General features: G+C 44.4%; 1 protein-coding gene and 1 long non-coding RNA gene across 7 annotated transcripts in view; one reads left to right on the top strand and one right to left on the bottom strand.

Moving 5' to 3' along the window:
- Afg1l (AFG1 like ATPase) overlaps positions 1-26,927 on the top strand; it is a 156,575-nt gene that overhangs the window by 119,051 nt on the left and 10,597 nt on the right. For 5 of the 6 annotated variants that reach the window (XM_085690822.2, XM_048425158.3, XM_085690821.2 and 2 more), the window contains 2 exons: positions 3,466-3,536; positions 3,793-3,893. In XM_085690822.2, coding sequence (XP_085546948.2) covers positions 3,466-3,536; positions 3,793-3,893 — 172 coding nt within the window. Of the gene's footprint in view, positions 1-3,465; positions 3,537-3,792; positions 3,894-23,780; positions 23,966-26,927 lie in introns of all 6 variants that reach the window. The other variant, XM_085690825.2, reaches the window with a different exon arrangement.
- LOC125394354 (uncharacterized) lies at positions 14,884-17,911 on the bottom strand. Its single transcript, XR_007230191.2, has 4 exons — positions 17,667-17,911; positions 15,558-15,657; positions 15,362-15,451; positions 14,884-15,040 (listed from the first exon to the last, which is right to left on the bottom strand). It is a non-coding gene; the product is annotated as an uncharacterized LOC125394354 (long non-coding RNA).

The following is a 26,927-nucleotide window of genomic DNA, read 5'->3' on the forward strand; positions in this document are numbered from 1 at the left end:
GCTTTTGTCCCCTTGGCCATGCTGCAAGGTTTTTGATACAAGTGCAAGACATACTCGAAGCTGCTTAAGTTTGACTTAGAAATGTGCAATGGATAACTGGCCTTTTAGACTGACATAATTGGGTAATTAAAGAAGTTTGTTCTCCTTATTTTGCTAATGCTCATCTTTAAGAAAAGTTAATACAGCCTGGCAAGATGGTTCCGTAGGCAAAGCACTGGCTGTGCAAACCTGATGACCTAGCTTTGACCCTCCAGATCGGAAGGGGGGAAGAGGCCACAGAGTTGTTCTCTGGCCTGCGTGTGTGCCCCATGGCCTGCATGTGTGCTCTATGGCCTGCATGTGTGATTCGTGACTTGCATGTGTGCTCCATGACATGCACGTGTGCACCATGGCCTGCATGTGTGCTCCATGGCCTGCATGCTTCGTGGCCTGCACATCTGCTACATGGCCTACATGTGCTCCATATGCACATCCTAGATACATGCACAATACTACACATAAAAACTTGGAACTATTTATGGAACCCCAATAGCTGCATCTCTTTAAAAGGAAAGCCGGGGTCTGAGCAGAAGGTGGAAAGAAAAAGGGTTTTCTGGCAGTTCTTAGTTAAGGAGTCTGAGAATACCTGTTTATGGTTAAGAATCACTTTCTGCTATCCTGCTTTCTTCTATATCAGTGCAGTTACATCACAAACACCAGAGCATGCAGTAGCCACCCGCTCTGCCTGCTTTCAAGGCAGCTCGAAGATGAGGTTCCTTTCCCCTGCGCCAGTAAAACTTACTCCTGCGGCCAAGTGCACGCTAGTAGATGGGTAGCAGTCACGTGTCACACGGACTCTGTTTGAGATGCACTTAGGTGGGCAGCAGTCACATGTCACATAGACTGAGCTTGGACCATCTAACACTGAAACTTTTTGTATTTTAGAACTTCAGAGTATCTGTTTATGGTAGTGTAATAAAATTCTTATAAGACAATATTGAAATAAAAATTTTGTTCTAGGTGTGGTGGTATAGTTCTATAATTTTAATCACTCAGGAGACAGAGGCAGGAGGATTGCAAGCTATAGGCCAGCCTAAGCTACATGGCAGGACCCTGTCTCAAAAAATGAAAATAAAATGCAAATGAAATATTAACCTTCTTATGAAGGAGCAGTTGGCATGCGTGCGTGCCTGTGTGTGTATGCGTGCATGTGTGTGTGTATGCGTGCGTGTGGGTGGGTGGGTGTGATGCTGGGGATTTTACCTAGGGTCTTGCCATGCTAGGCAGGTGCTGTCCTGATGAATTATGTGCCTGTTCTGTGTGCTCCATTCTATCCGCCTTGACAAGTATGCCGTTAGGACCAGTGGGATGACTCAGTGGGTAAAGATATTTGCCAAGAAAGTCTGAGGGCCTTAGTTCAATTCCCAGAACCCATCCATGGCAAAGTGACCCCCAAAGCTGTCCTTTGATTGCACATACACACTGTGGCATATGCGTGCTCCCCAACATACATTGGTAATAATAAGTAAAATAAAATCATTTTAAGTAGTAGTTCGTTAACCAGACACTCTGTGGGATGAGGCAGACGGAGCACAAGTTCAAAGTCAGCCTGGGCTGTGTAATGTTATCTTTTTTTTTTTTTTTTTAAATCAGGACTGGAGAGATGGTTCAGCTGGTAAGGTACTTGCCATGCAAACATGAGGTGCTGAGTTTGGATTCCCAGCACCCACCTAAAAGCCAGGCACAGAGTCACACTTATGCAGTTCCAGTGCTGGAGGTGGTGGTGGGGCAAACTTGGACAGGCAGCCCTGGAGCTCATGGTCAGTCAGCCTGGCGTCAGCCTCTGATTTCCACAGGCACCAGCACTGCACATCTGCACACACAAACATGCACACTCAAGCATGCACACACACACCACTTCTCAAAAAACAAACAAACCCTGTGTGTGTTCACACACCACTGCGTGGTAGAAATTGTTCTAAATAAGCATCCAGGTGGTTGATGTGACATTGACATTTACGTTGACGTTTTGGTTTCTTAGTAATTTTAAATTTGCTTTGTGGGGCTGATAAAAGTGTTTGCCTCCCAACCTGATGCCCCACATTGAACCTGAGGACCCACATAGTAGGAGGGAAGCGACTCCCATGAGTTTCTCTGGCCTCCACATGCGTGCAAGTGTAATAAAAAAATTAAATTTGGGTGATTGTCTCTTAGAATCATTCTTTATCTAGTGTCATCTTGTTATTTTAATGTGGCTTAACTTAAAGGTCTTATAAGATGTTATGGAAGTCAAATAGCATATGGAGTCAGCCATGGCAGATGTTACTTTTGAGCCCTATGGAGGTGGGTGGTACTGGCCGCTTTTCCATGCCTGCGGTGCTATGTTTCTAAGTGTTGCTTCTGCTATAGTCGAGGGATTCGTGGTTATATGTTAAATGCCAGCAACCTGCTAAGAAAGATTTTGTTTAGTTTCAACTTCATCTTAATGACTAATTTTCAACAAGACACTATTAAAGCGGATGTCAGTTGCTTCCACAATTAGTTAAAATTGATTTGTGTCAAAATGAAGCATATTGGCAGGTCATCTTGTGGACGTTTGTTTGTAGGAGAAGAGGAAACTTAGATTTTCACTTCAAGGTTTTTTTTGGTTTTTTTTTTTTGGACCGGCCTCTATCTTCTACCAGTTTTTTTCTTCTATTGACTGTTAATTTATCAACTCTTCATTGAAAAAAAAAGTGAGAAGAAACGAGGCCACAGCACAACACTTTTCTGTGTGTGCTCCCTAAGCATATGGTGATTTCCAATTAGAATACAGAGGCTGTGAGAGACCTCCAGAGCTGCACTGTAGAAGGCAGCAGAAGGAGGGGGCTTGGGGACTTGGAGCAAGGACACTTTCTAGGGAAACTGTGCTCTGTGATTGTCCTGGTTCTGACGGGAGTCTGTCCTGTGTCTTCAGACATGTAGACTCTGAGAAAGTTTCTCATGTGCAGATCAAGTTGGTCTTTGGGAGCTAGCAATTTCATTCTGAGTGCTCGATCCTCTCCGCCAGTCGCTTGGCTTGATTCTTCTAAAAACACCCTCAATATTTAATTTCACGTGTACCCTCTCAGGGGAGTTTCAAAGGGTACTTGCTGGATGCTTGACTGCCTTGCCTATTTGCTCTTGTTTGGCATGCAAGCGAGAGTCAGGCGCTTTCTTCTCATTGTGTACACATGGTATTAATGGATTTACTCTGCCTGTAGCGTCTCATTACTGGAAGCATCTAGAAGCTCAGAAGTCTTTCAATGTATGCAAATAAGGCAGGATCGTCTACCTGAGAGTTAATATTCTCTGCTTTTAAGTGTATTCTGAATCTAATGTTTGTATTTAGAGAATATCACCCTGTTCTCTTTTTTTATGGGCAAAAAGCTAAGCAGGCTCAGGCAGCTGTTTGATGTTGGCTTCAAGTGTTATTAATTTCATATTCTATTATTCTTTTCACTGTAGCACAAGTGAAGCTGATGTGGAGGCTGTCATGGATAAGTTGTTTGATGAGCTGGCCCAGAAACAAAATGATTGTACGTAAGTTAATTTCTCTTGAAAGAGAATACATTTAGAACACAATGCCCAATCTCCACTGACCAATTAATAAGTTCCATTGCTGTATATGGGTTGATGCCACGCTCAAGTGGCAGTCATTGTATCAGCATTTTGTCTAATTTATGTGTTGAATCATGTGCTATTATTCATCAGGCTATGCATTTCCTATCTGTAAGAGATGAATTTTATAGTAATTATCCAGACAAGATTGAGTCTTTGTTCATGTTCCCATAGTAACTAGACCAAGGATTCTAAAAGTGCAAGGCAGAGCGCTGGGGCTGAATAAAGCCTGCGGAACCGTTGCCGACTGCACGTTTGAAGAGCTCTGTGAGAGAGTAAGTATCCAGGCCTGGCCAGACTGGTTGGCCTTTCACATGTTAAAATACTTCACGTTCTCCCTTCAACCCGGTTCAGATTTTAAAATGCTATTCACAGAGTCAGAACTGAGGTAAAAGTCTCAACAAGGGAAATTTTCATCTCTCTGCCAGGCAGTTTTACTAGGTACTGGCACACACTCTGATCTTTGAAGGACTTTCAAGGAAAAAATTAGAAATGCGGAGTCAACTGTCAACTGCCGCTGGGAGCAGCAGCAGAGTCAGGGTCAGGGCTCTTTTGCAAAAGTCCTGATGTGGGGGAAGCCAGACAAATTGAGTTAAGGGCTGGTGAGATGGCGGCACAGCTGGCAAGGACACTTGCAGCCAAACCCAACCACCTGAGTTCAGGTCCCCAGTCCCATATGGCGGAGGATGAGAACAACTCCCGAGTTGCTGCCTTCTGACTTGTGCATGGAATAAATGCATAAATGGAATAAAAGTTTTTTACAGAGAGAAAAAAATGAGGTGATGTTAGCATGTACGGAAAGGAAGATAAGTAGTATTACTGTAATCTAAAGAAGTGTGGCCTCAAGAATTGCCATTCCAACCTGGTGATGGTGGCACACTCCTTTAATCCCAGCACTCCAGAGGCAGAGGCTGGCGGATCTCTGTGAGTTCAAGGCCAGCTGTTCTACAAGAGCTAGTTCCAGGACAGGCTCCAAAGCTACAGAGAAACCTTGTCTCAAAAAACAAACAACAGAAAAAGAAAGAAAGGGGGGGAAGAAGGGAGAGAGAGAGAGAGAGAGAGGAGAGAGAGAGAGAGAGAGAGAAAGAAGAAGAATTGCCATTTCTCAAATTCATTGTCCAGCCGCTGTGCCGAATCTGAGCTGTGTGGCCAGATGAAGGGAAGTCAATTTATAAAACTATGACATTGGTATTACATTGAAAATAATTTATCTCACAGATGAAATATATGCACATACACAACCCCCATATATTAGGAACTTTTTGCAGGTCCATTATAGATATGAATTCCGTCTTTTCAAAGTTCTGGACTTCTGAATGCTCATTAGAATATTTGATGTCATTATCCAGTGTAAGTTATTAGAAATTCAAGTCACTTTACAGCTGCTCCTCAGGTGAGCGTCATCCCTTGGGCTCTGATGTCTTAGCTACAGAAGAGCTGTTTGGAGGCAGAGGGAAGGTCATTCTCATTTGTGCCTGAGTAGTAAACAGCGTGTTTCTTAAAGTAGGCTGGCTTACTCCTAGTGGGCAAGAGTTTGTCACCTTTGAACCAGAGCTGAATTCAGCCTGCAGGTGTTTAGTGCTTTCCAAGGAGTAGAATTAATTAGGAGTTTCTGCTGGAGATTGGTGTGACTTCCTGTGTCTGCCAGGGTTTCCTGTCACAAAGCAGACTCTCTTGTGAAGGATGGCGCTCCTCTTCTCTCTGCAGGAGGACACCCCGTGAGGAGAGGGAACAGCAGGGCTGTGGAATCCTGGAGAGGAGGCCAGGGCTCTCTCGGAGCAGATCCTGACTCTGTGTTTCTCTACTAGGCTCTTTAGTTCAGGACACTTGGCATCAGAAAGAGGCCACTTAGAATCCCAAACCCCATAAAATCTTTTTCCTGCGCGGTGGGGTGATGGGGAAAAGGTGGTCAGGACTTAGTATTTTGAGAAATGAAAATAATAACAACATACCTCACTTGTATTTGACAAAAGCTTAGATTGCATGACAGCCATGAACTAAACTCTCAGAATCAACAATAACAAGATTTCCATTTATTTCTGGCATCTCTGCCTTGTCGAAATTCTAGAACAATAAGCCATTATATTCTTCACTTTGCGACTCGGTTTTTCAGTTGCAGGGGAGGCCCTTTCTATAAAAAGTTGCAGGAGTTCATGTATTTCTGGGTTCTTTTAATGCTCAAATATTCCAGGTGTTTTTGTTTGGCGTTTCTGTGGTATCCGTACCCCATCAGGTTTTTCCTTCCTCTGGTCAGATAGACCCTTCGTTTGCCAGTTGCATGCATGGGTTTGCCAGTTTGCCTTTATTCACGGTAACTGAGATATCTTCTGTACTGGACAGGCCCCGAATGACTGACAAGACTTTGGTGTGAGGGCTGTGGTTAGTTCCCCAGTGTTAAACTCCCTGTGAAGGATGCCTGAGGAAGGGCTAAATTTTTAAGTGGTCAGCTCCTTGCTACTATTTTCCTATTATGGTGATTTTGCATTTCTTTGCAGCCTTATAATTGTGGCAATTCAGAGTCTGAATAGTTCCATGAAGAGGATCCTTGAAATCATTCAACTTCAGATTTAGCCTAAAACTCTTAATTAGTTATAATGATTTTATGAGCCAGACTACATAGCTGCCAGAAGATGTTCAGTAAAGATAAAAACAGCACATCCAACCCAGGTATTTGAGTAAGCATCTGGGTGGTTGGGTCCAGATCTGGATTACGTAAGTGTAAGTGAGTTTCTGGAAGGCCTGAGACCCTCTCCGCTGCTGCTGCTGACGTCACCTAGAAAAAAATCATCCTGCAAGGAGCAAATGGGTTGACACTCGGTGATGATTAGTTTTGAGTCACAGGGGAAACAGCATTTTTATAGACTTTTAAGTGGGTGGCAACTCATCTATCAGTGTGTTAGTTAATATAAAGAAGGTTTTAACTTGAAGGCCTTGACATATTCTGTGGGCAAAGCCAACAGGCCCAGGCCTGTCCACCTCTGCATTCTTCCCTCTTCCCAGCATAGCTTCCCATGTGGGACCCTGTCTAGTTCCTGGTTGTCTGCAGTACTCCCTCTCTCCACAAGTCTGATTCAGCACTGTCTTCCTCAGAGAACTAGTCTGAACTAGGAGAGCCCTGGGCACCCGTGTAAAGACAATAGCTGACAGAGTCACCATAAGGAATCACCCTAGGCATTCTTCATGTGTGAGTTTGTTTAATACCGGGAAAGGTAGTGGCATCGTTCTCCCATTTCAGAGGTGGAGAAATGGAGGCACTGAGATACTGATTAGCTTTCCTCAGGTCATACAGCTAGTAGAGGGCAAAAGGAGCACTTGAATTTCTTGCTGGGTAGGGAGCTAGATACTGATTCTTTATCTCTACATCACATTGGGAATGTCTGGGCAGGTTCTGGGAAAGCAGATATTCGATCCTGAGAGGCCCTTCATATTAATACTGTGGCTTTCTGCCCCTGCTGTGATATGAAAAATGGTGGAAAACACCTTCAAGGACTGTGGAGAGCGGCGGGGTGGGGGTGGGGCATTTGGTGGACTTTGTTCCAGCCATTCCCTTCCTGTCAGAGCTGCCAGTTTGCATGGAATAGTCATAGAGCTATAGGGGTCCCTGCAAGTCCCCAGGAATCCTAAAACCCACCCACCCCTCTCTCTGCAAACACTAGGACACTCTGCTCTTGAGAGTTCCAGTAACGGTGCTACAGAACTGACAGGCAAAACCCATTGAATTAAGAAAACCAAACCTGTTGTGTCCCCCATAGCTGGATGCTCAGAGAGACAGCAGCAAAACCAAGCAGAGACAGCTCCATCAAAGTTGAGTCTCCACGGGACAGTAAAAATGATTAATTTCATTAAGTTTCAACTTTGAGAACATATACTCTTAATATTTTTGGTGAGGAAATGAGAAGTAGCCTTTATGAGGTGTTCCCACACACCAAATATCATGACTGCCTTGAGGGAAAGCTCCCCTCCCCCAAAACTTACCAATTTTTACACAAAAGACTGAGTGACAGGCTGTGGTTATTCAACTTGGCAGACATTTCCTCACAGTGTTTAACAGACATCTCTTGGAAATGAGTGAAGACTGTCATTCCAAGTAAAACAATGAGCAATATCTGTTACCAGTGATGCAGTGTGAACAGTATCTGTTACCAGTGATGCAGAGTGAGCAGTATCTGTTACCAGTGATACAGTGTGAGCCATATCTGTTACCAGTGATGCTGTGTGAGCATTATCTGTTACCAGTGATGCAGTGTGAGCATTATCTGTTACCAGTGATGCAGTGTGAGCATTATCTGTTACCAGTGATGCAGTGTGAGCATTATCTGTTACCAGTGATGCAGTGTGAGCAGTATCTGTTACCAGTGATGCAGTGTGAGCAGTATCTGTTACCAGTGATGCAGTGTGAGCAGTATCTGTTACCAGTGATGCAGTGTGAGCCATATCTGTTACCAGTGATGCATTGTGAGCCAGTGAGTAGAAGTTACAGTTTTGGTACTTGCCTCTGCCATCATGATACCAACAGCTTACCAATCTTTGAACACTTCTTTTCTGATGAGATTGATGGTGATATCAACAAATACAGGAGTTTGGGGAGGAGGATGAAGAGGGAGAGGGAGGGGAAGCAGGGTTAGAACACTGTCTCTCTCTGTGATTTGGCTGACCTTGAACTCCTTGTCCTGTTCAGCCTTCCTAGGTCTGAGATCACAGGTGTTTACTCCATGTCTAGCTAGATGTTTTGGTAATTATAAAATTAAACAGTTCAACATTTGGAAGGTCTAGTTTATTGAGACATTTCCCAATAACCAGTATATACTGTTATAAAATCATACATAACAGAAGAAAATGCAGAAAGACTAATAAAAATAATAATTCAAAAAGTATAAGCTGGGTATGGTATCATGTACCTGCAATCCCAGCATTTGGGAGGTTGCATCAGGAGGATTGGGAGTTTGAGACCAGGTTGAGCTACATAGCTCTTCATCAAAGAGCGGGGAGGGGGGGTAGGGTGAACATGATAGCTCCACAGGTAGCCACTAGCCATGTGACCTGATTCGATTTCATAGATCCACATAACAGAAAGAGAGAACCAGCTCCAGCAAGTTGCCCTCTGACCCCTACACATATGTGTGACACATATAAGAAAATGTAATTTTAAAAATACACACACATACAAACATGCACATACACACACTTGTGCACACACCAACACAGTTTCAGATTCTATTGTACAGCTAACACTTTAAAGACTACCTCTTGTCAACCTCTTTAAAAACTTTAAATAGATTTAAATGTTAGATACATTTAGGTTTATAGCAAAAATGAGAGGAAGCTGTGAGTGAATATGCATACCTGTAATCTCAGCAGTTCAGAGGCTGATGGTCACTGTGAGTTTGAGGAGTGCTTAGACTACACAGTGAGTTCTAGGTCAGCCTGTGCTGCAGTGAGAGACTGTCTCAGAAAGCTGAAAAGAGACAAGGAAAGGAAGGAAGGAAAGATGAAGAAGAAAGACAAAGGAAACTTGAGGGCTGTAAGCGCCTGAGTTACTTCCTGGGCCAAGGCCACATGATATGGCCACGAGGAACGAAGTCAGGCTAGGTTGGAGGGGCCACAGAACAATTTTAGTGAGAGCCACCAGACTTTTTATATCTTTATTAGAAACAGAATATCATGGAAATTGCTGGGATCAATATGGTTGTAGTTGCCAGGATGCGATGAACTTTGCAAGCTACACAGGGCACACAAGATTAATATCAAAGACCAATTGTCCTGTCATGTTTCCATATTTCCTTGACTACTAAGGAAACATAATGAGAAACACAAAACTGCATCAGTCTCTCAGGAACTGGAAGGTACACTGTGCCCAGGAGCCATGAACTCTAACCTGAAAAACCCATGAGGCAAGCTAGGCCAGCCATCTCTGTGGTTCCCAGCAGAGATCATAGTCCAGAGTGTGTAACATGAGGGGACTGCATGTTGGGATTTCTGTCCTGCCCAGTTCCCACAGCTGGTAAGCCCCAAAGAAAATGATACAGAGAGTCTATACTAGATATAAACTAATTGGTCCATTAGCTCAGGCTTCTTGCTAACTCTTATTCTTATCTATGTTAGCCACATGGCTCAGTACCTTTTTCAGTGGGGCAGGTCACATCCTGCTTCTTCCATGATCGGGGCAGGACTGGGGAAAGAGCTTCCTTCTTCCCAGAATTCTCCTGTTCTCATTGCCCCACCTATACTTCCTGTCTGGTTTTCCCGCCTATGCTTCCTGCCTGGCTACCAGCCAATCAGTGTTTATTTAAAATATAATTGACAGAATATAGAATTGTCCCACACCACAGAGTGTTTACCTCTGCTCCCAAATCTAATTTCTTTTATCATTAACACCTTCTGTTATTATGTTTGCTACATGTAATGAACAAATACCACATATATTTTCTCATATTACTGTTTTTTCAGTAATGTAGACTGAACTCCTGAGCTCTGGTACAGTATTATTAAGTTTCTACTTAATCCGCATTTCCTTATTTTGGCCTAATGTCCCTGCTCTGTCCTGGGACGCCACTGGCTTCTGAGGTTATCTTCTCCTTAGCTCCTGACTGCCACAGTTCCTGAGACTTTTCTCATTTTTGACGACCTTGGCAGTTTTGAGGCGTGCTAGGCAGGCATTTGGTGACCGAATGCCGTTTCTCTCATGAAGCTTCCTGTGAGCCCTCATCACGCTTGCCCTCAGTAGTGCTGGTCAGACTGTCCACGCGAAGGTTGTCTCTTCTTCTGATGCAGTTCCCTCTTTGGAAGGAACTTTTTGTTGCCTTTGTAGCATCAAAGAATAATCCTGTAATTATCTGGAAAGGCTATAAAATACCTTTCCAACCACCGACCCATATAACTACAACATAACTAGTTTTTTGTTGTTATGGGTATGATGTAATGGCTTTTATGATGGTGGATTCCAGTGAATTTAAATTTTCCTCAGTTTTAATAGCAAAGGTTAGGAGAGAGAACCCATGTAAACCAAAGCTCCTGAGATTCCTTGGTTATTCTTAAGAGAACAGAGGCCCTGGACCACAGCCCCGGAATCTACTCGCATCACAGTTAAGCTCTTCTGACCCAAAAGGAAAGAATCATTTCCAGAGAAAGCAAGCCAAAGCTGAATTCCAAAGGCTTAATGAGTTAACTGCCTATTCCGGAATTTTCCTTTTGAGAAAGGTAATTTTTACACCTGCAGAAAATTGGTTCCTCAACCAATAACTGCGTTCACAGGTAACTGTTTGCAGGGGCACCTCATTATTTGTGGTTTAAAAATGACAGGTGGCCAGGTGTGTTTGCAGAAACTCTGGGCAGAGATTCATCAGAAAATGCATCAGTCGCTGCATATGCATGGCTCTGGGTATTCTCTGGCGCCTTCCTGCTCCCCGCTTCCTCGCCCTTACTAGCTTGCTCTTAGTGCTCAAGGAATGGATGTCTGTCAGAATCAGATTCCTGTACTGGCCTTCGTCTGCCTGTTTGTCTCAATCAAATCATATTAGTTTATATATTGTTAAATTGCAAGCCTTACCAAATAGGATCTCCTAGAGAATTCTTGAATGGAACCCTCCTTCCACTGCCTGCTTTATCTGGTTCTATTCCTAATGAAACCCCTGTTTGGGAACACCTTCTTGTGTGTGCCCATCTTGGCACACTGTCAGGAAATGCTCAAGGATGAATAGCTTTTATCTGCGTTATTTAGCCAAGGCTGCAGGCTGGTAGTCTTTGCTTCTCCAGTGGAAATTAGCACCAAGAAGAAGACATTAATCAGCAGGCCTAGGCAGCCCAGGAACCTCTGTGCCACTCTCTCTTCCCAGCAGCAAGACCATCCTTGAGGTGTCTTACCTATGCTGACTCCTGACAAATCCGTGCTCCCAATAAGGCGGCTAGCCAACCTCCCGAAAGCAGAAGCACAGATAAGCCTGAAGTGACATCCCAAAGACCTTCATGGAAAACTGGCCTGCTTCGTGTCGGAATAGGAATCCAATGTCGTGTCTTTTGTTCTCTGGCTTCCCTTCCATAATCCTGGTTGACTTTCTAAAGAGTCACAGTCATGGTATTAGAAGGCACCGAATCTGTCTCTCTCACTTGTTGGCAAGTGCACATCTTCTGTAACCATGGCCTTCGTTGGTCTTGCAGCAACACTATGGGGATGCACTTTAACCCAAGAAAGGGATGGAGAGCATGTTCAGTTAGGTATACATGTCACCATGTGGGGCCTTAGAATAATAAATTCTCATAATTGCCCTAGACCACAGTTTGATTGAATTTTTTTGTTTGTTTGTTTGTTTTGGGTTTTTGAGACAGGATTTCTCTGTAGCTTTAGAGCCTATCCTGGAACTTGCTCTGTTGACCAGGCTGACCTCAAACTCACAGAGTTTCACCTGCCTCTGCCTCCTGAGTGCTGGGTTTAAAGACATGTGCCACCACCACCTGGCCACAGTTTGATTTAAAAAGGCAAAGTGCACACAACAACTTGACACCTGAGGGTATTCATTATTCTGAGATTTGGGGTCTAAAGGGGAAAAGAAAATGGGTTTTCAGTAATCGTTGACTGATTTATGTCTTCCCAGAAAACCTCTCTCTATATATTAAGTTACAGGTTGTTAACACTTTCTATGTGTTTTGCTAATTTAAAAGGAAAAGCTGGTGGAGGGGGAGACTTCTAGAGATGTAGTCATGAAGGAGAAGCTAGGTTGGAAATGTGAAAGCTTGCATTTCACATAGAGTCATGGTGGCCATGGCCATGCTGAAAGGGGAGGAATCACTGGCATGAGACGCAGGTCTCTGGTCTCTATGAGAGCATTTCTGTTGGGGTACAAGTTCGTAGGCAGGATCCTTTGGCCTTGTGTCTCTGCTTCCAAACTTGATCCAGAATGGAACCTTTGTGGCTGTTGTTTGTGGCTGCAGACACATTTTTTAAAATCTCTTTTCTTTTATGTGTATGAGTGTTTTGCCTGAGTGTATGGATGTGCACCGTGTGCACGCCTGGTGCCCTGGAGGCCAGGAGAGGGTGTCAGGTCTCCTGGAACTAGAGTTACAGATGGTTGTGAGCCATGTGTGAAACCAACCCGGGTTCTCTGCAAGAGCAGCCAGTGCTCTAAGCCACTGAGCCACCTCTTCAGGCAGGCTGGAGACTGTAAACTCTGCAAGCCGTGGACTTCTCAAACTCAGCTGCCTGGTACTTCTTTGGGGTAAAAAAAAAGCTAACAGAATACTTGATGTTGTGCTATGTGTGTCTGATTTAAAAGCCTGTCCAGGCCCTGTATGGTGAAGGCCCAGGGATTCCTAGTGGGTCTCAGGGGAGAAGGTGGAGTCCAAGAATAGCATACTTTCAAGATGATCCATGTCTCAGGGACAACGTTATTCTGTGGATCAAATCTAGTAGCAGATGTTAGTCTTTGTAGTTGATTAAATGTCATTGAAAAATGTTTGTTTCTTACAATAGAGAATAAGATCTGAGGCACCTTTTCCATTCTTTACATCAGTTCACTGAAAATCATTTAGTATTTGGCATATTGTCCAATTAGAATATTAAGTAAGGTACATGTCACTAGATACTTTATTACTTTGAAATACATGTTATAGAAAAAGTTTAGAAATTGTTAAAATATATTTTAAAATAATAGTGAAGTGTTGAACCAAATAGAAGATTTTCAACGGAAAAAATCCTGTAACTATAGTATTCTAGGAATTATAAGATTGTAACATATTTCAGGGCCAGATGTTAATTAACTTATGTCTCAATGTTAGTCAAGAAATGTATCTAGGGGCTGGAAGAGGCCTTGTACTTCTAAGGTTCTTTCTGCTTCTGCAGAGGACCTGAGCTGGATTCCTAGCACCCATACGCCACCTCACAGTCATTTGTTCCTCCAGTACTGGGGGAGCTGATGTCCTTCTCTGGCTGTGGGCGCCAGGCACACACATCATACACATGTGCAGAAAGAAACACCTTTGCCCATAAAGTGAAAATGAGTGTTTTTTTTAAAAAAGGAAATATGTCTGGGGGCCAGTGAAATGGCTTAGCAACCCTGAAAAACCTGGCTTCTTTGAAACCCATGGAGGAAGGAGAGAGCCAATTCCTGAATGACCTCCACACACTTGCCATAGCATATCCACACTCCAGCACGTGTGTGTCCACACTCAAGCACACATCATATACACGCACCACAGCAATAATAATTTTTTTCTGAAAAGCAGTATGTCTAAGATTTCCATCTCAAGATTATTATATTGATTTAAGGGTTAGCAACCTTTTCCTTAGCACTTTCATGCCTGTATGCTTTTCTTGTGAGAAATGTGAAAATAAATATCAGGACGTTTCTGTCAGGGCCAGTGAGGGCTCAGTGGTAAAGACACTTCTGCTAGGCATTGCTAGCCTGAGTCCAGTTCCTGGGACCCACAGCTGGGAGGAGAGAACTGACTCCCCCAGAGTGGAGGCATCACCTCCTCTGGCTCTGACCATCTTTCTGCCTCTCTTCCTCACACATCCCTGAGCCCAAGAGTTTTAGGAAGGCTTGTGCGGCTGTGTCGTCCCCAGAGGGCTGCAGCTCTTACCAGTGTGCTCAGGAAGTCAAGGAACAGGACTTCCCACTGGGGCGGTCTCTCTTTCAGGAAGATGAGCTACAGCACTCAGCATGCTCGATACTGTTTATGCCAGCGGAAGACTTCTGCCTTCTTCTGGTACATGTCTCTTCTATAACCACCAGCAAGTGTCTGCTGAGTGTGCAGTGGAAGGCCGGCTCAGGTCTAGGCACAGTAAGGGGGTGGGTACCGGATGAAGGAGAGTCATTGATTGGGACACTTACTGTCCTAATCCAAAAGAGAAACTGTGATGGGCACAGAAGTCAGTAGGCTGAGCAGATTACCACAGGTTATGTAGGAGCAGAATACTGGGGGCCATGAGGACCAGCCTTGAGAGCTCAGAGTTAGAGATTCTGATGGTGCAGGTGGGAAGGAGTCTGAGGAGAAATGCTCGTCCTGGAAAGCAGGTGGGTGGGAGTCTGAGGAGAAATGCTCATTCTAGACCACTTCCATTACCTGTTTCTCCAAGGTTGTATGTTGTGGAGAGCAGAGCTCTAAATGACAGAGCCAGGAGGGTTGATATACTTCCATGTGATAGAACAGACTAGCCCACTTGTTAATCACGTCTGTATTCTGTACAAAAATCTTAGTAACAATTGCCCTAATGGCATGACCACTCAAAAGCACAGAGAAGTAGAGGTATAATCAACTTTTACAAGAAAGGACTGGTTGTAGTGAGTTTATTTTTTATAGGCTTGTTTGGTTTTTGCCTGAAGTCATATCACAGTTTATCTTATGGTTATCGAAAATTCAATAGACGCCAACTGGGTTTTGGCCTGAGGAGTCATAGTCGAGCAAGCGAGTGACCACAGCAGCCAAAAACCTAGAAAAGGAGAAAACAGTCACGAAGGAACAGTTTCTAGACAATGCTCGGATCCCAGGCTAGCCTGTGAACTGTGTGAGCATAGCAAAGAAAGAAGCAAACGCCTGGACAGAAGTGTCAGTGTTGTGTGTCACGGAAGACAGTTTGCAGTCTGAGACTCCCTCAGTTAATTATCTGCTAAAATGTGAACACTGAAATAAATCAGTATGTCTAATACCCAAGTCTGCCCATGCCAGACGACCCCAAATCCCTACGAAATGTATAGGCCTACGTCAGAAAGCGACTCATTTTCAAGAGAAAAGTTAACCAGCAGAGACTTACCCGAGATGATTACAGATGTGGGAATTACAGGTGAATTTTTAAATTTTCATGCATTTATCAGTGGGCAGGGGTGGCTGCATGGCATGTTGTCTGTAGAGATCAGAAGACAATGAAGTGAGCCCTCTCTTTCCTCCCAGAAACTGCACTCTGGCTGTTAGGTTTGGTGGTAGGTGCCCTTACCCTTAAGTCATCTTACCAGTCCCAAAGTTTTCAAAGTAGCTTGAGGCAAGCAGATTTTTGTGAGTTCAAAACCAGCCTTGTTTCCATAGCAGGTGTTTTAGCCTAACCAGAGTTATCTAAAAAAAACCAAAAAAACAAAAAAACTGTGGGTGGGGGCAACCTTTATATGTATATTCAAAGGTATAAAGGTATAAAGGAAAATAATGAATAAAAAACCCAGGAAATCTTAAAAGAGAAGTTGAAAATATTAAAAAGAAACAAATGAAAATTCTAAAGTTAAAAATTCTAGAACCCGGCACTAGAGAGACAACAGCTCATCAGTTAAGAGCAAGCACGGCTCTCACTTAGGACCCAAGTTTGGTTCCCAGCACCCACATCAGGCAGCTCACAGCCACCTGATTGCAGCTTCAGGGGGCCTGGCTTACAAGGGCAATTGCACTCACGAGCACATGCTCCAAACCCACCCCCACTCTTGCTCCTACTTATGATTAAAAATAAAGGGCCTTGCGCAGGCTCAGAAGGTAAAGAAGAGTTCAGATTCTAATTCTGTTACCTGCATAAGAACTCGTGGATGTGGCAGCTACCTGTTACCTGCGTAAGAGCTAGTAGATATGGCAGCTACCTGTAATCCCTGCACTGAGGAGGTGGAGACATGGGATCCCTGGGACAAGCTAGCTATCCAGAAAAGCTGAGCCAAAGAGCTCCAGGCACGTCAAGAGCCTCCTACCTCAGTAAATAAGGTAGCAAGCAATTGAAGAAGAGCCCAGGATCAACATCTGACCTCCACATATGTACATGTACACATGTATGTGCACTCCCATAGATGTGTGCTCACACAGATCTGTGTGCACACACAGATCTGTGTGCACATGCACACACACATACCCCCCCCCCCACACACACACACACACACAAAATTATAGTCCTAAAACTTTAGAAAATCTATGCTTAATACCAGGTTTAAAATGACAGAAAAATTACTAACAGGTCAGCATGGTGACACTGGCCCACTTTCCCAGCAGACATGAAGCAGAGGTAGAAGGATCCTACGGTCTACATAGTGATTTGTGGTCAACATAGTGAGTTACAGGTCAGCCAGGACTATCACTATCTCTCTAGACTCTGTCTCAAAAACAAAACAACAGCAAAATGAAGAAAACCAAATTACATAGTCTTGAAAACTGGAAGAGATAGGGCTCAGGAAAGCACTTGCCATGTAAATACACAAAGGGAAGTTTGATCCTTGTGAAAAAGCCAGGCTTGGTGGCATGTGACTGTGATCCCAGCAGGCAGGAAGCAGTGACAGGCAGACCTCCGGAGCTTGCTGCCTATTCAGTCCAGGACCCCAGCCATGGAGTGGTGTGGCCACATCCTGGGTGGGTTTTCCCACGCCGGTTAACTTAATCTAGAAAATCCCTTGCAAAATGAGAGCTGTGGAAGCAAAGCAGCAACCTACAAGTTAGCGTTTCTAAGTCGTCTCTCTCCACCCAGAAAAGGTTGTAAGCGCTAAGATGGGATTGCTAAGGCTGTTCAGGGTTTTCTTGAATATTTTCATAAAATTTGGGTTGCAGATAATTCAAGGTTGTCTTCTTGGCAAGAGGATGGAGTGAATAGTTCTATCCACAGTGTTATTCATGGTCTGAAGGGTTTGCCCTTTGTATTCTTAGCGGCACGGAGAGGCATTCAGCCTTGCTCAGATGAATCGGCGTCTTTACCCAGGATTCTCGTGATGTGGAAAGCAGAATGGGAGGAAGAATAATAACTCTAGATGTCCACTTCATTTCCAGTCTGATTGCACTTTTCAAATAGCTAAGGCTAAGAGGATTCAGTTTGTCCCCAGTGGGCCCTCTCAAAACAAGCCAAACAAACAACAGCAAAACCCAAGCCCTCTAGCCAACAAACAAAACTCAAGTAACTGAGCCTCTGCACGTACATGGCTTTGCCATGCTCAGACATTAGCATCCTGGAATTTAAAATAAGGTCTTCGCTCTCTAAAGCCTTTTCCATGTTTTACATACACACCACACACACACACACACACACACACACACACACACACACACTATTAAGTGTCCCAGACCTTGCCACTAAGCCTGATTCCCAAAGAGGAGCTGCAGTGGCTCACCTCACAGTTCAAATACCTGTGCAAACCACTGCCAGTGGGGCCAGACCTGATCTTACATCCTGTAGTCGTCCAATTTTCTGAAAAGACCCCAAAGCCAGGCGCATTTACAATGCTCGCCTTCACGTCACAGACACGGTAAATGCTGCCCTCTGCTGAGAGATGAGCAGGAGGCTCCGTTATGTAAATGGCCAAGTGCAGGAACTGACTCGTCATTTGAGCAGGGCCACGCCGGTGCTGGTTACTTCACCACCATCCTATAGATGTCTGGCTAACACATTGCATTAAAAATAGAACGGGGGGATGGGGTGGGTGGGGTGGGAACATTTCACTGTTGGTGCCTCACGTTTATCATCCACTCTAGTCTCTCCAGTCAGACGTCATTGTCCTCTGCATGAGACACTCATACAATGGCTCACCAGCCAACAAAATACCTTTCTAAGTGGAAAAGGGGGAGGGTTGGTATAGCGTTGTTTTAATAAATGTGTTTGTGAAATAATTCTAGCACCACTTGGGCAGTTCTTCTTCTTGCCAGTAATCTTTTCCAGTCTCTGCTCAGTTGCTAATATCCAGGTTCATATTTTCCAGAAAACTAGATGCTTCTGAGGCCATGACAGTTCCTTATTGTTTTAAAGTGGTAACTCCATGCATTTAGCAGCTGAGGATCGTGTTAAGCCGCTTTTAGACCAGAGATTAAACTGGAGATGTTGCTCAGTGGTAGAGAGCTTGCAAGCATGAGTAAGGCTGTGCCTGTAATCCCCAGCTCTGCCTAGCCCATAGCTGAAACTGAAACAGAATTGCACTAGCCAGCGAGGCCAGGGGTGAAACCTGGAGGTGGGGCATGTGTTTTGTGTATGCCAGGCCCCAGATCAATTCCTATCACCACACCCTACTCTCTCCTGAAACCACCCAAACCCCACATACCAATGAAGTACAGGTAGGACAATCACATACATAGATGGTATGTCTTTGAAAAGAAAAAAGAAGACATTATTTGTGTTCCTGGATGCGGGGAACAGATAAAAATGCAACATGGAGTCCACTGGCCAATGCATTTGACTTACTTCCATTTTCTAGAACCTCGTTTGCCAGAGGTGTTGGCCTGAAGAACAAGGGAGCCATGAGGATCAGTATCTAGTCTGAAGTGTGCTGGTGGCTTCCCATACAATGAAAGAAAACGGCTCAGCTCACAAACGTCGAGACTGAGAGAGTTAGCAGGAGTGTTGGGAGCTGCACTCCCCATGGGGGTGGCTTCCAGGACTTGCTTAGCCAGCATCTCTGGAGGCCCTTATTCGCCAGACAGCCTTACAACCCGAAGAGGCGGCCTTGTTTGTCATATACTCGAGGCTGCCTTCTCACTGTGCCTCACACTGTAGCTGAAAACTCAAGCTTCATAAACACCAGGCAGCCACTCTGCATCTCGAAGCGTTTGAGTGCCCGAGAGACTGTCTGGGAGCCACAACAACCCATTCACTTCATCCTGTCGTATGAGTGAATCCAGCTTCTTATTTCCAAAGAGGGTGACTCTCGTCCCCCTCTAAATGTTGGGTGTATATGACGCACCTGGATACCTCATCCTGGCAGCCAACTGTTGCAGGAACTCAGTCTGATTTTCCTGATCCGAGGCTGTTCCTATAACTAACCCCATGCCTCTGCTTTTGCAATTTTTCTGTATTATCCTGGGTTTTACTGGTGCTTATAGTCAGTGATAATTACCAGTAACGGAGTCTGATGATAACAGCTTCCTTTTCTTCATACTCCTTTTATTTCTGTGAGTATGCACATGTGTGCAGGTGCCCATGGAGGCCAGAAGAGGGTGTTGGATCCCCTGGTGCTGGAGTTAGCGGCTGGTTGTGAGTCTCTTCATCTGCGCACTGACAGCTGAAACCCACGCCCCAGGAAGAGCAGTGTGTGCCCTATGGCCATGTCACCGTGTCTGCCTCTCCTCGTGCTCTCCCAGTGCTGCCCTAACCAGCGCTGCATCTTCCTTTGCCTCCCTTCCACAGGCTGTGCGATTGAGATGCCTCTGCCGACCACTCCAACTTCCTACTGCCTCCCCCTCAGCTAACCTGGAAGGACTCCCAGGACTAAATTAAGCCCAGCACTGTCACACAGAGACTCTTGGAGCTGGCTGGTGTGCCTTGTGTCCTGAGGAGGTTGTCAGTCCCAGGGTCTCCAGAAATTAGACTCCTGCAGAAATTGGAGAGTTCTTTATAGCACAAGGCTAGTCCAGTATGTGTGTGTGTGCTGTGTGTGTGTGTGTGTGTGTGTGTGTGTGTGTGTGTCGGGGGGTACTTCTAGCGTATCATCTTCACTTTCTGTCTGGTCTTCAAACTTGCTCTTAAATATGACTCTCCAGAAGTGCTGTATGAAACACTAATAGGGGACAGAGTGCTGACTTGGGCAGAACTTACCTCTTGACCCTGAAATGACATTTGTCAAGGGGGATGAGTTTTCCTTCACACTCCCAAGAACCCCTCTGGATAGAATTCGTGAGGGTTGGAAGAATGTCCTGGCTTGGTGAAGTATTCCCCCGCTGGCTCCTGGGCTTCGCATTCCCGAGAGATCATAAACCTGACTCCTGGGACAACCCTTACTCTTCTAACACATTTCAGCGCTCTGTTTTCTAATTACAGATTTGGAATCTGACAGCTATAAATTGTTTAAATGTGGTATTTTGGGCTTGTTTTGAGAAGGGCGCACTCACCCTAACTCCCATCAAGCATTTGTTCCCCGGGGTACTTCAGGAACGAGGTACTGCCATTTCTGTGTAAACAAAGCAAGATGCCACACACACTTACTTAACGAGATGCTCTTAGGGTACCACTGCGAGGGCTTTCTACAGAAAAGGCTATGTGGGTGACGAGTGACTCTTAGGCCGGGGTAATCTAGACAGAGCTTGAAATGATAATCATCCTACTTGAGCTGAAATAATGGTGCAGAACAGCTCACAGTGAGGAGGAGGAGAAAGAACGCTGACAGCCCCTCTCCCCACACTGAAGTGGCCACTGCTTACTGTAGGGCAGAGGGCGGCCCGGGGGTGGGGCAGTTCACACTGGCAACAGCGTGGAGAAAATCCTCACTCCTGGCACCGGGGTCGAAACCCAGGCAGACAGCTGCGCTGTTTCTCACACAGGAGAAAGAAGACAGCAAGGAAGCTCTTTATCCCTCAGTTTGTCAGAGAAACTGCTACGTGTAATGCAGCTGTATAGTCCCAGTAATTAAGGAAAACAAACGCTCTTTGCAAACTCATTATAGATTTAAAGTTCCTTAAGTTTCCATCAGGTTTCCACAGAAACAAAGAGTTTGAGACAATAGTGGAGAATGCACACCATCGAATAAGTGGATTTTAATTGTTCCTGTCTAGAAAATTATCCAGATAACCAGCCGCATCAAAGACTATTAAACTTTTTAATTGCTCAGGTAGAAAGACGGAGAATGTCATTATCTATCAGAAGATTCCGCTGTAGATAATACTGCTTGAATAACATACTCAAGGATACTAGTAGCTGAAGTGCCATTTACTGCTCAGAAGTAATCATGTGCTTTAATTATTCATAGGGCACAATGCATGAATTCACGGTACCAATTATGGTTTCAGAAAGTATCATATGCTGTGGCTTACTTACACAGGAGGATGAGCTAATGCAAAATAAAGGCATACATATTTGCAATTGCCATGGTGTCCTGTGTATGCGAGGTGGTTATATGATATCATGCTCAAAGGCAAAGACAGTGTTGCTATAGGATTTAATATTATACTCATTTGAGTTGTAATAAAGCTTCTATAAGTCATATATATATATATATATATATGTATATTAAGACAGGGTCTCACCTAAGCCAGGCTGGCCTCAAACCTACTGCTTATCGAAGGAAGGATGACCTTGAACCCCCGATCCTCTTGCCTCTACTGCCCGGATGCTGAGGTTACTAATCTGTGTGGCTTGCTCAGCTGAAATGAAGTCTTGCCGACACTGTTTGTGTTTATGACTTACACTAATGCAAGACTTGTTCCTTTGTTCCAGGGGCTGAAGCAGGGAAGACAGAACTGACCCCCGAGCCCCCAGTCCCGTACAGTGTTACAGTAAGGCTGGCAATGGCAAACTTGAGATTCGGAACCTCTCAAGTTTTTCAGTGTAGTCACACACTGCTGAATGTCAGGATGGGCTCTGAGAAATGCTTAGTAAAGGAGTTTTGTCAAGTGAACCCCATAGAATGTGCTCACGAAAACATAGGTCCTCTGGGAGAATCTATTGTCCCCGAGCTATAAACCTGCACAGTATACCACTGCTGAATACAAACCAAGATGACTGAACCACGGCAGCAAGTATGTGTGAGATACTAAGATACAGGGATTTTTCAGTTGCTCTGTTTTTCAGACCCCTATTGTATATGTCCCGCTGTTGTGGATGTGGGTTGTATTTGCATTGTGCTGGATGTCTCACACCGGCTTTACACTAGGGAACATGCAGGGGACTAAACAGCTGAAAATGAAAGATAAATGAAGAATTTTTTTTTAAAAAAAATTTGGAATTAGTAAAGATTTTGGCTAGTGAGATAGCTTAGCAGGTAAAGGCATGTGTGGAAGCCAGGAACCTGAGTCTGATCCCGGGAAATCATGGAAGGTGGGAGGAGGGAACCGACTCCACAGGTTGCCTTCTGACCTCCATATATAGACTCAGACACATCACACGCATGCACAGACACACATGCGCATACACAGACACTCACACACGCACATGTGCATGCATTCACACGCGCACACACAGACACATGTGCATGCACAGGCACACACATGCATGCACACATATACATGCACAGACACGCACATGCACACACAGACACACATGCACACACATGCACACGATGTTAAAATTATAAACAGGAATTAGTAAAGATATTTAGCATTGCTTAGCATTCTTCTGTTTTACTCTCTTTTGTTGTGCTATATTTTACCTCTTTTTCTTTTGTAAAATATATTTTTTAATGAAGCTCTTCAAACACAACTCTTAATCCATTAGCAGGCAGCAATTGACCCCTTTTCACTGACGGCCTCCTTCCTACTTAAATATTTGGAGCAAAACAGACGTCTTAATACAATTATAAACTTGCTTTTTTCGCTCAGCCTTTTATTATGTGTGCTTCCGTACCATAAAATATGTCTCCCGAACGCCGTCATTGTTGGCGACAGCTGTGTCCCGTGCCTCCTTGTTAGCTCCCCCTTTCCACGAGATGCCAAGGTTGCGTCTGCATGCACAGCTTGAGTACCCCGGAGCCTCTCATAGGGTCTCAGTTACTGCCATACTGTTTTCTAGGAGTGCGGGGACCGGGTCAAGTTTACACCTTGTCAAGGGCTCTTCATTGAGTCTGACACACTGTTTTCTGGACAGCGTGAACAAGTGAACACACTTACTCTTCAGTGGGATGGCTGCCTGGTTACGTGCTTGCCTGCCTGGAGCAGAAGTTTACTTTCTTTTGAAAGACTGATTTGTGAAAACGGCCTGCCAGTCTTTGGCTGCCACGGACCTAGAGTGTGTGTGGACTCTGCTCACTTATCTATACCCCTTGCGCTTTCTGTAGGTTATTTTGTTCTGTGAATTGCTGATTCACATCCTCCATCCGTGTGTCTGTTGGAGGACTCTTAAAGGTTCGCTTGTATTCCAGTCATCTCTGGTCTTCCCAGTGCCCTTCTAACACCGTTTTGTTCTCTCCTGAGACATTCTGATTTTAGTCATCCGTTCCAAGTTGTCTTGCATTCTATCGCGATGCTACATAGTTTGCTAACTTTTTCCCACTTGACTCCCATGTATAATAAATCATAAACTTTATTTCTGGGAAAATTTATAGTATGGCATAAAAATTCAAAGGCAATACAGAAATAAATGGCATTTAGCAAATCACAGAATATATATTTACATATCCTTATCAGTGATGTAGAACTGAAAAATCTAGATCCTATGTTTCTACGTGTGCTGAATTTGTTAATAACTATGAGAATACAGAATTTGGTAGTAACTCTCTCTAATGAGTAGAATGTGTCCTTTAGCTATTGTTATAATAAATCACCCCAAAACCCATAGATTAAAACAATGAGCATATATTTCTGTTCTCTAGTGTCTGCTCAGCTGGGACATTCTTTTGGTCTCTGCTGGGCTAGCTTTGGCATCTGCAATTTTGCTCCTTTGCGATGGACTCCTGACTGTTTGGGGCCTGCCAACTTTATGCTGGTCCAGAGTGCGTTCTCATCAAGACGATTAGTCCCCTCTCTGTGTTCTCGGCCTCTGCAGCAGTTGACCTAGGTATGTTAAAACGTTACGTGTTGAGACCAGCTTAGCACTTAAAACTGTCTCATGCCTCTTTCTAATGCATGGATCACAAAGTCCACCAGGCTGAAAAGTGGGCATATCCTCCACTTCATGTTTTACTTGCTGGCTAATCACCATCCACTGTGGGTACAGACAAGCATGCAGGAGCACCTGAAGTTGTTCCCGCACTCGGACCACCTGCATAGGTATTCTTCATTTCTCTAAAGACATGGTCGATGTTTTCAGTTATTTTTTCTAGAGGATTTTTTAATTAAACACTGAATGCAAGAAAACAAGGGATTGGGGCTAGAGAGATAGCTCAGTGGTTAAGAGCACTGGCTGTTCTTCCAGAGGATCCTGGTTCAATTCCCAGCACACACATGGCAACTCAACACTGTCTGTAACTCCGGTTCCAGGGGATCCAGAATCCTCACACAGACAGACATGCTGGAGAAACACCAATTCAGATAAAATCAAAAAGAAAGAAAACAAGGCATCAAGTGGCAGAGTAATCTACATATAGTCTCCTATAGTCTCACTGGTGGCTGTGGTACATCAAAAACAATGCCATTTGTGTGGCCTACGACATTACAAAAGGTACTAATAGCATCAATATGTAGTTCAGTGAAAACATCAGATTTCTGTGTGTTATATAATGGAAAAATTGGGGTGGGCAGGCATGGTGATACATGTCTTTAATTACAGCATGCAGGAGGCAGAAACAGATGGATCTCTGTGAATCTGAGGCCAGCCTGATTGACAGAGAAAATTCTAAGCCTCCAGAGCCACACAGTGAGATCTTGTGTGTGCTTATGCGCGAGTGTGCACACATGCATTGTGTGTGTCACGATGACTAGTTAGCAACAAAGGGAGTGGGATGGATGATAATGGGGTGAATGTATTCATAATACATTGCATAGATGTATAAGTTGTCAAAAAATAAATAAAATTTCAGACATAGCAAACTCATAATAGAAGAAACAAGTCACAAAGCCGTCTTAAAATATATCAAATGTTGAACCTGGATGGAACTTTCCAAATGAAGTCTCAGCTATGCCGTGAGAAACTCGCCTCCATAAGCACTGCTTTTTTAGATTGAACCTCAGTCTTGCCATGGCTAAATGCAGCTTCTAATAAACACTCTGTCAGTTGTAATCTAAAGAAGACTCAAAGAGAAAAAGCGGAGGCAAGGGCCTGCTCTAAGGCTCATCTCAAACCTGTGATAGTTGAAGCGATTCTCTTGCCCCAGCCTTGGAGTAATCAGGCTCACAGGTGTGTGCCACCATGGTCAGACTGGAGAGTTTTACTTCTCCTCCTCCGAAGAGCAGAGATTTTTAAGGAAAAGTGAGGAAGCAGTCCTCAAGAGTTAGGGGACTCCAAGGTAGAAATACCCAAGAACGAGGATTTCTGTTTATACCAGAAACTTTGGTGGACTGGAGAAGTAATTCGTGGGCAAAGTATTGCCTCCTGCGCACAGGTCCTGGGTCCACCAGCACTGCACAAACCAGGCTGCTGTGCACTCTCGTAACCCCAGCGTATGGAAACGGTGACGGGACGGTCATATGTTCAGCTTCAACCACACAGTGAGTCTGAGTCCAGCCTGGGCTACATGAGAGCCCGTTTCAAAGCAGAAGCCAAAAGAAATAAAGGAAAACATTGGGAAGGCTCGCCCTTCAAATAATGATGGACACTAGCCACATGCCTCTGCAGGAAGGACGTGAAGAAGCCTAAAGAATCAGAGAATTAAGAAATCAAACGCGTTTCTTGCTCACATCACTGCCCAGTGCAGCCCGGTGCATCTGCCCTTCAGTGGACTGTGATTCTGTGGCCCTCTGCCTGGCTCTAAGTTCCCAGAGTCTTTTCTATTCAGCTAGCAGATGAGTAAAGGATTGTGGGTCCTGTGTGTTTCTGGGCCAGACCTTGTGCTCATCTCACTTTTCCATTCTGCTGGCCTGAACTTGACCGCAGCAGACCTGCATCCAAGGCGGGCCAGGGAGCCTGGCTAGTGACTGCTCAGAAAGAGGAAAACATCACGCTGCTGGTCTTTTTAAGTTGAGGTGAGCTGAGCTTGCTTTGGGGAGCTGTGTAGTGGGGCAGAAGAGAGAGAACGGGGCCGTCAAGAGTCCTAGTTGACTGCCCCGGTTCAGATGGAGAGTGCAGCAGCTTCACTTAGGAGTAAGTGATGCTCCAGTGTGCTGCTGTCCTGGGCTTGCAGCCGAACTTTGACCTGAGTGCTAGAAAACCTCAGGCTTTGAATTTTGCTTTTATTATTCTACAAGTTTTTTCTACTATCAAATATTAGACACAAAAGTGACCAAACAGGAGGAGACAGGACAGTGAGTAAAAGCAGGCACGACGGTGAAACCTGGAACTCCAGACAGTGAAGCTCAGACTACTGGGATATGCAATACATAGTCCTAGTAGTATATATATATACACACACACACATATCCATATATATGTATTTATTATATTCAGGAACATTTTTGGGACAGAGTAAAACTGGATTTTGGAATTTTAGAAGAGATTTTAGAGGGCTGGAGAGATGGCTCAGTGGTTAAGAGCATTGCCTGCTCTTCCAAAGGTCCTGAGTTCAATTCCCAGCAACCACATGGTGCCTCACAACCATCTGTAATGAGGTCTGGTGCCCTCTTCTGGCGTGCAGACATCACACAGACAGAATAGTGTATACATAATAAATAAATAAATTAAAAAAAAAGATTTTAGAACTTTAGAAAAGATTTATCCGTTAACAGAGACATCTCATCTAGTTCAGAGGAAACAGAAAAAAAGGAGACATCTCAGTACTTGAATAATAATAATAATAATAATAATAATAATAATAATAATAGTTGGATCTGAGCATGGTGGTGCATACTTATAATGCAGTGCTTGGGAGGCTGAGACAGGAGGATTCCAGGTTCTAGGCCAGCCTGGGCTACATAGAGAGTCCCCA

Source organism: Myodes glareolus, chromosome 1, assembly GCF_982192425.1.
Source record: "Myodes glareolus chromosome 1, mMyoGla1.1, whole genome shotgun sequence".
Classification (NCBI taxonomy): Eukaryota; Metazoa; Chordata; class Mammalia; order Rodentia; family Cricetidae; genus Myodes; species Myodes glareolus.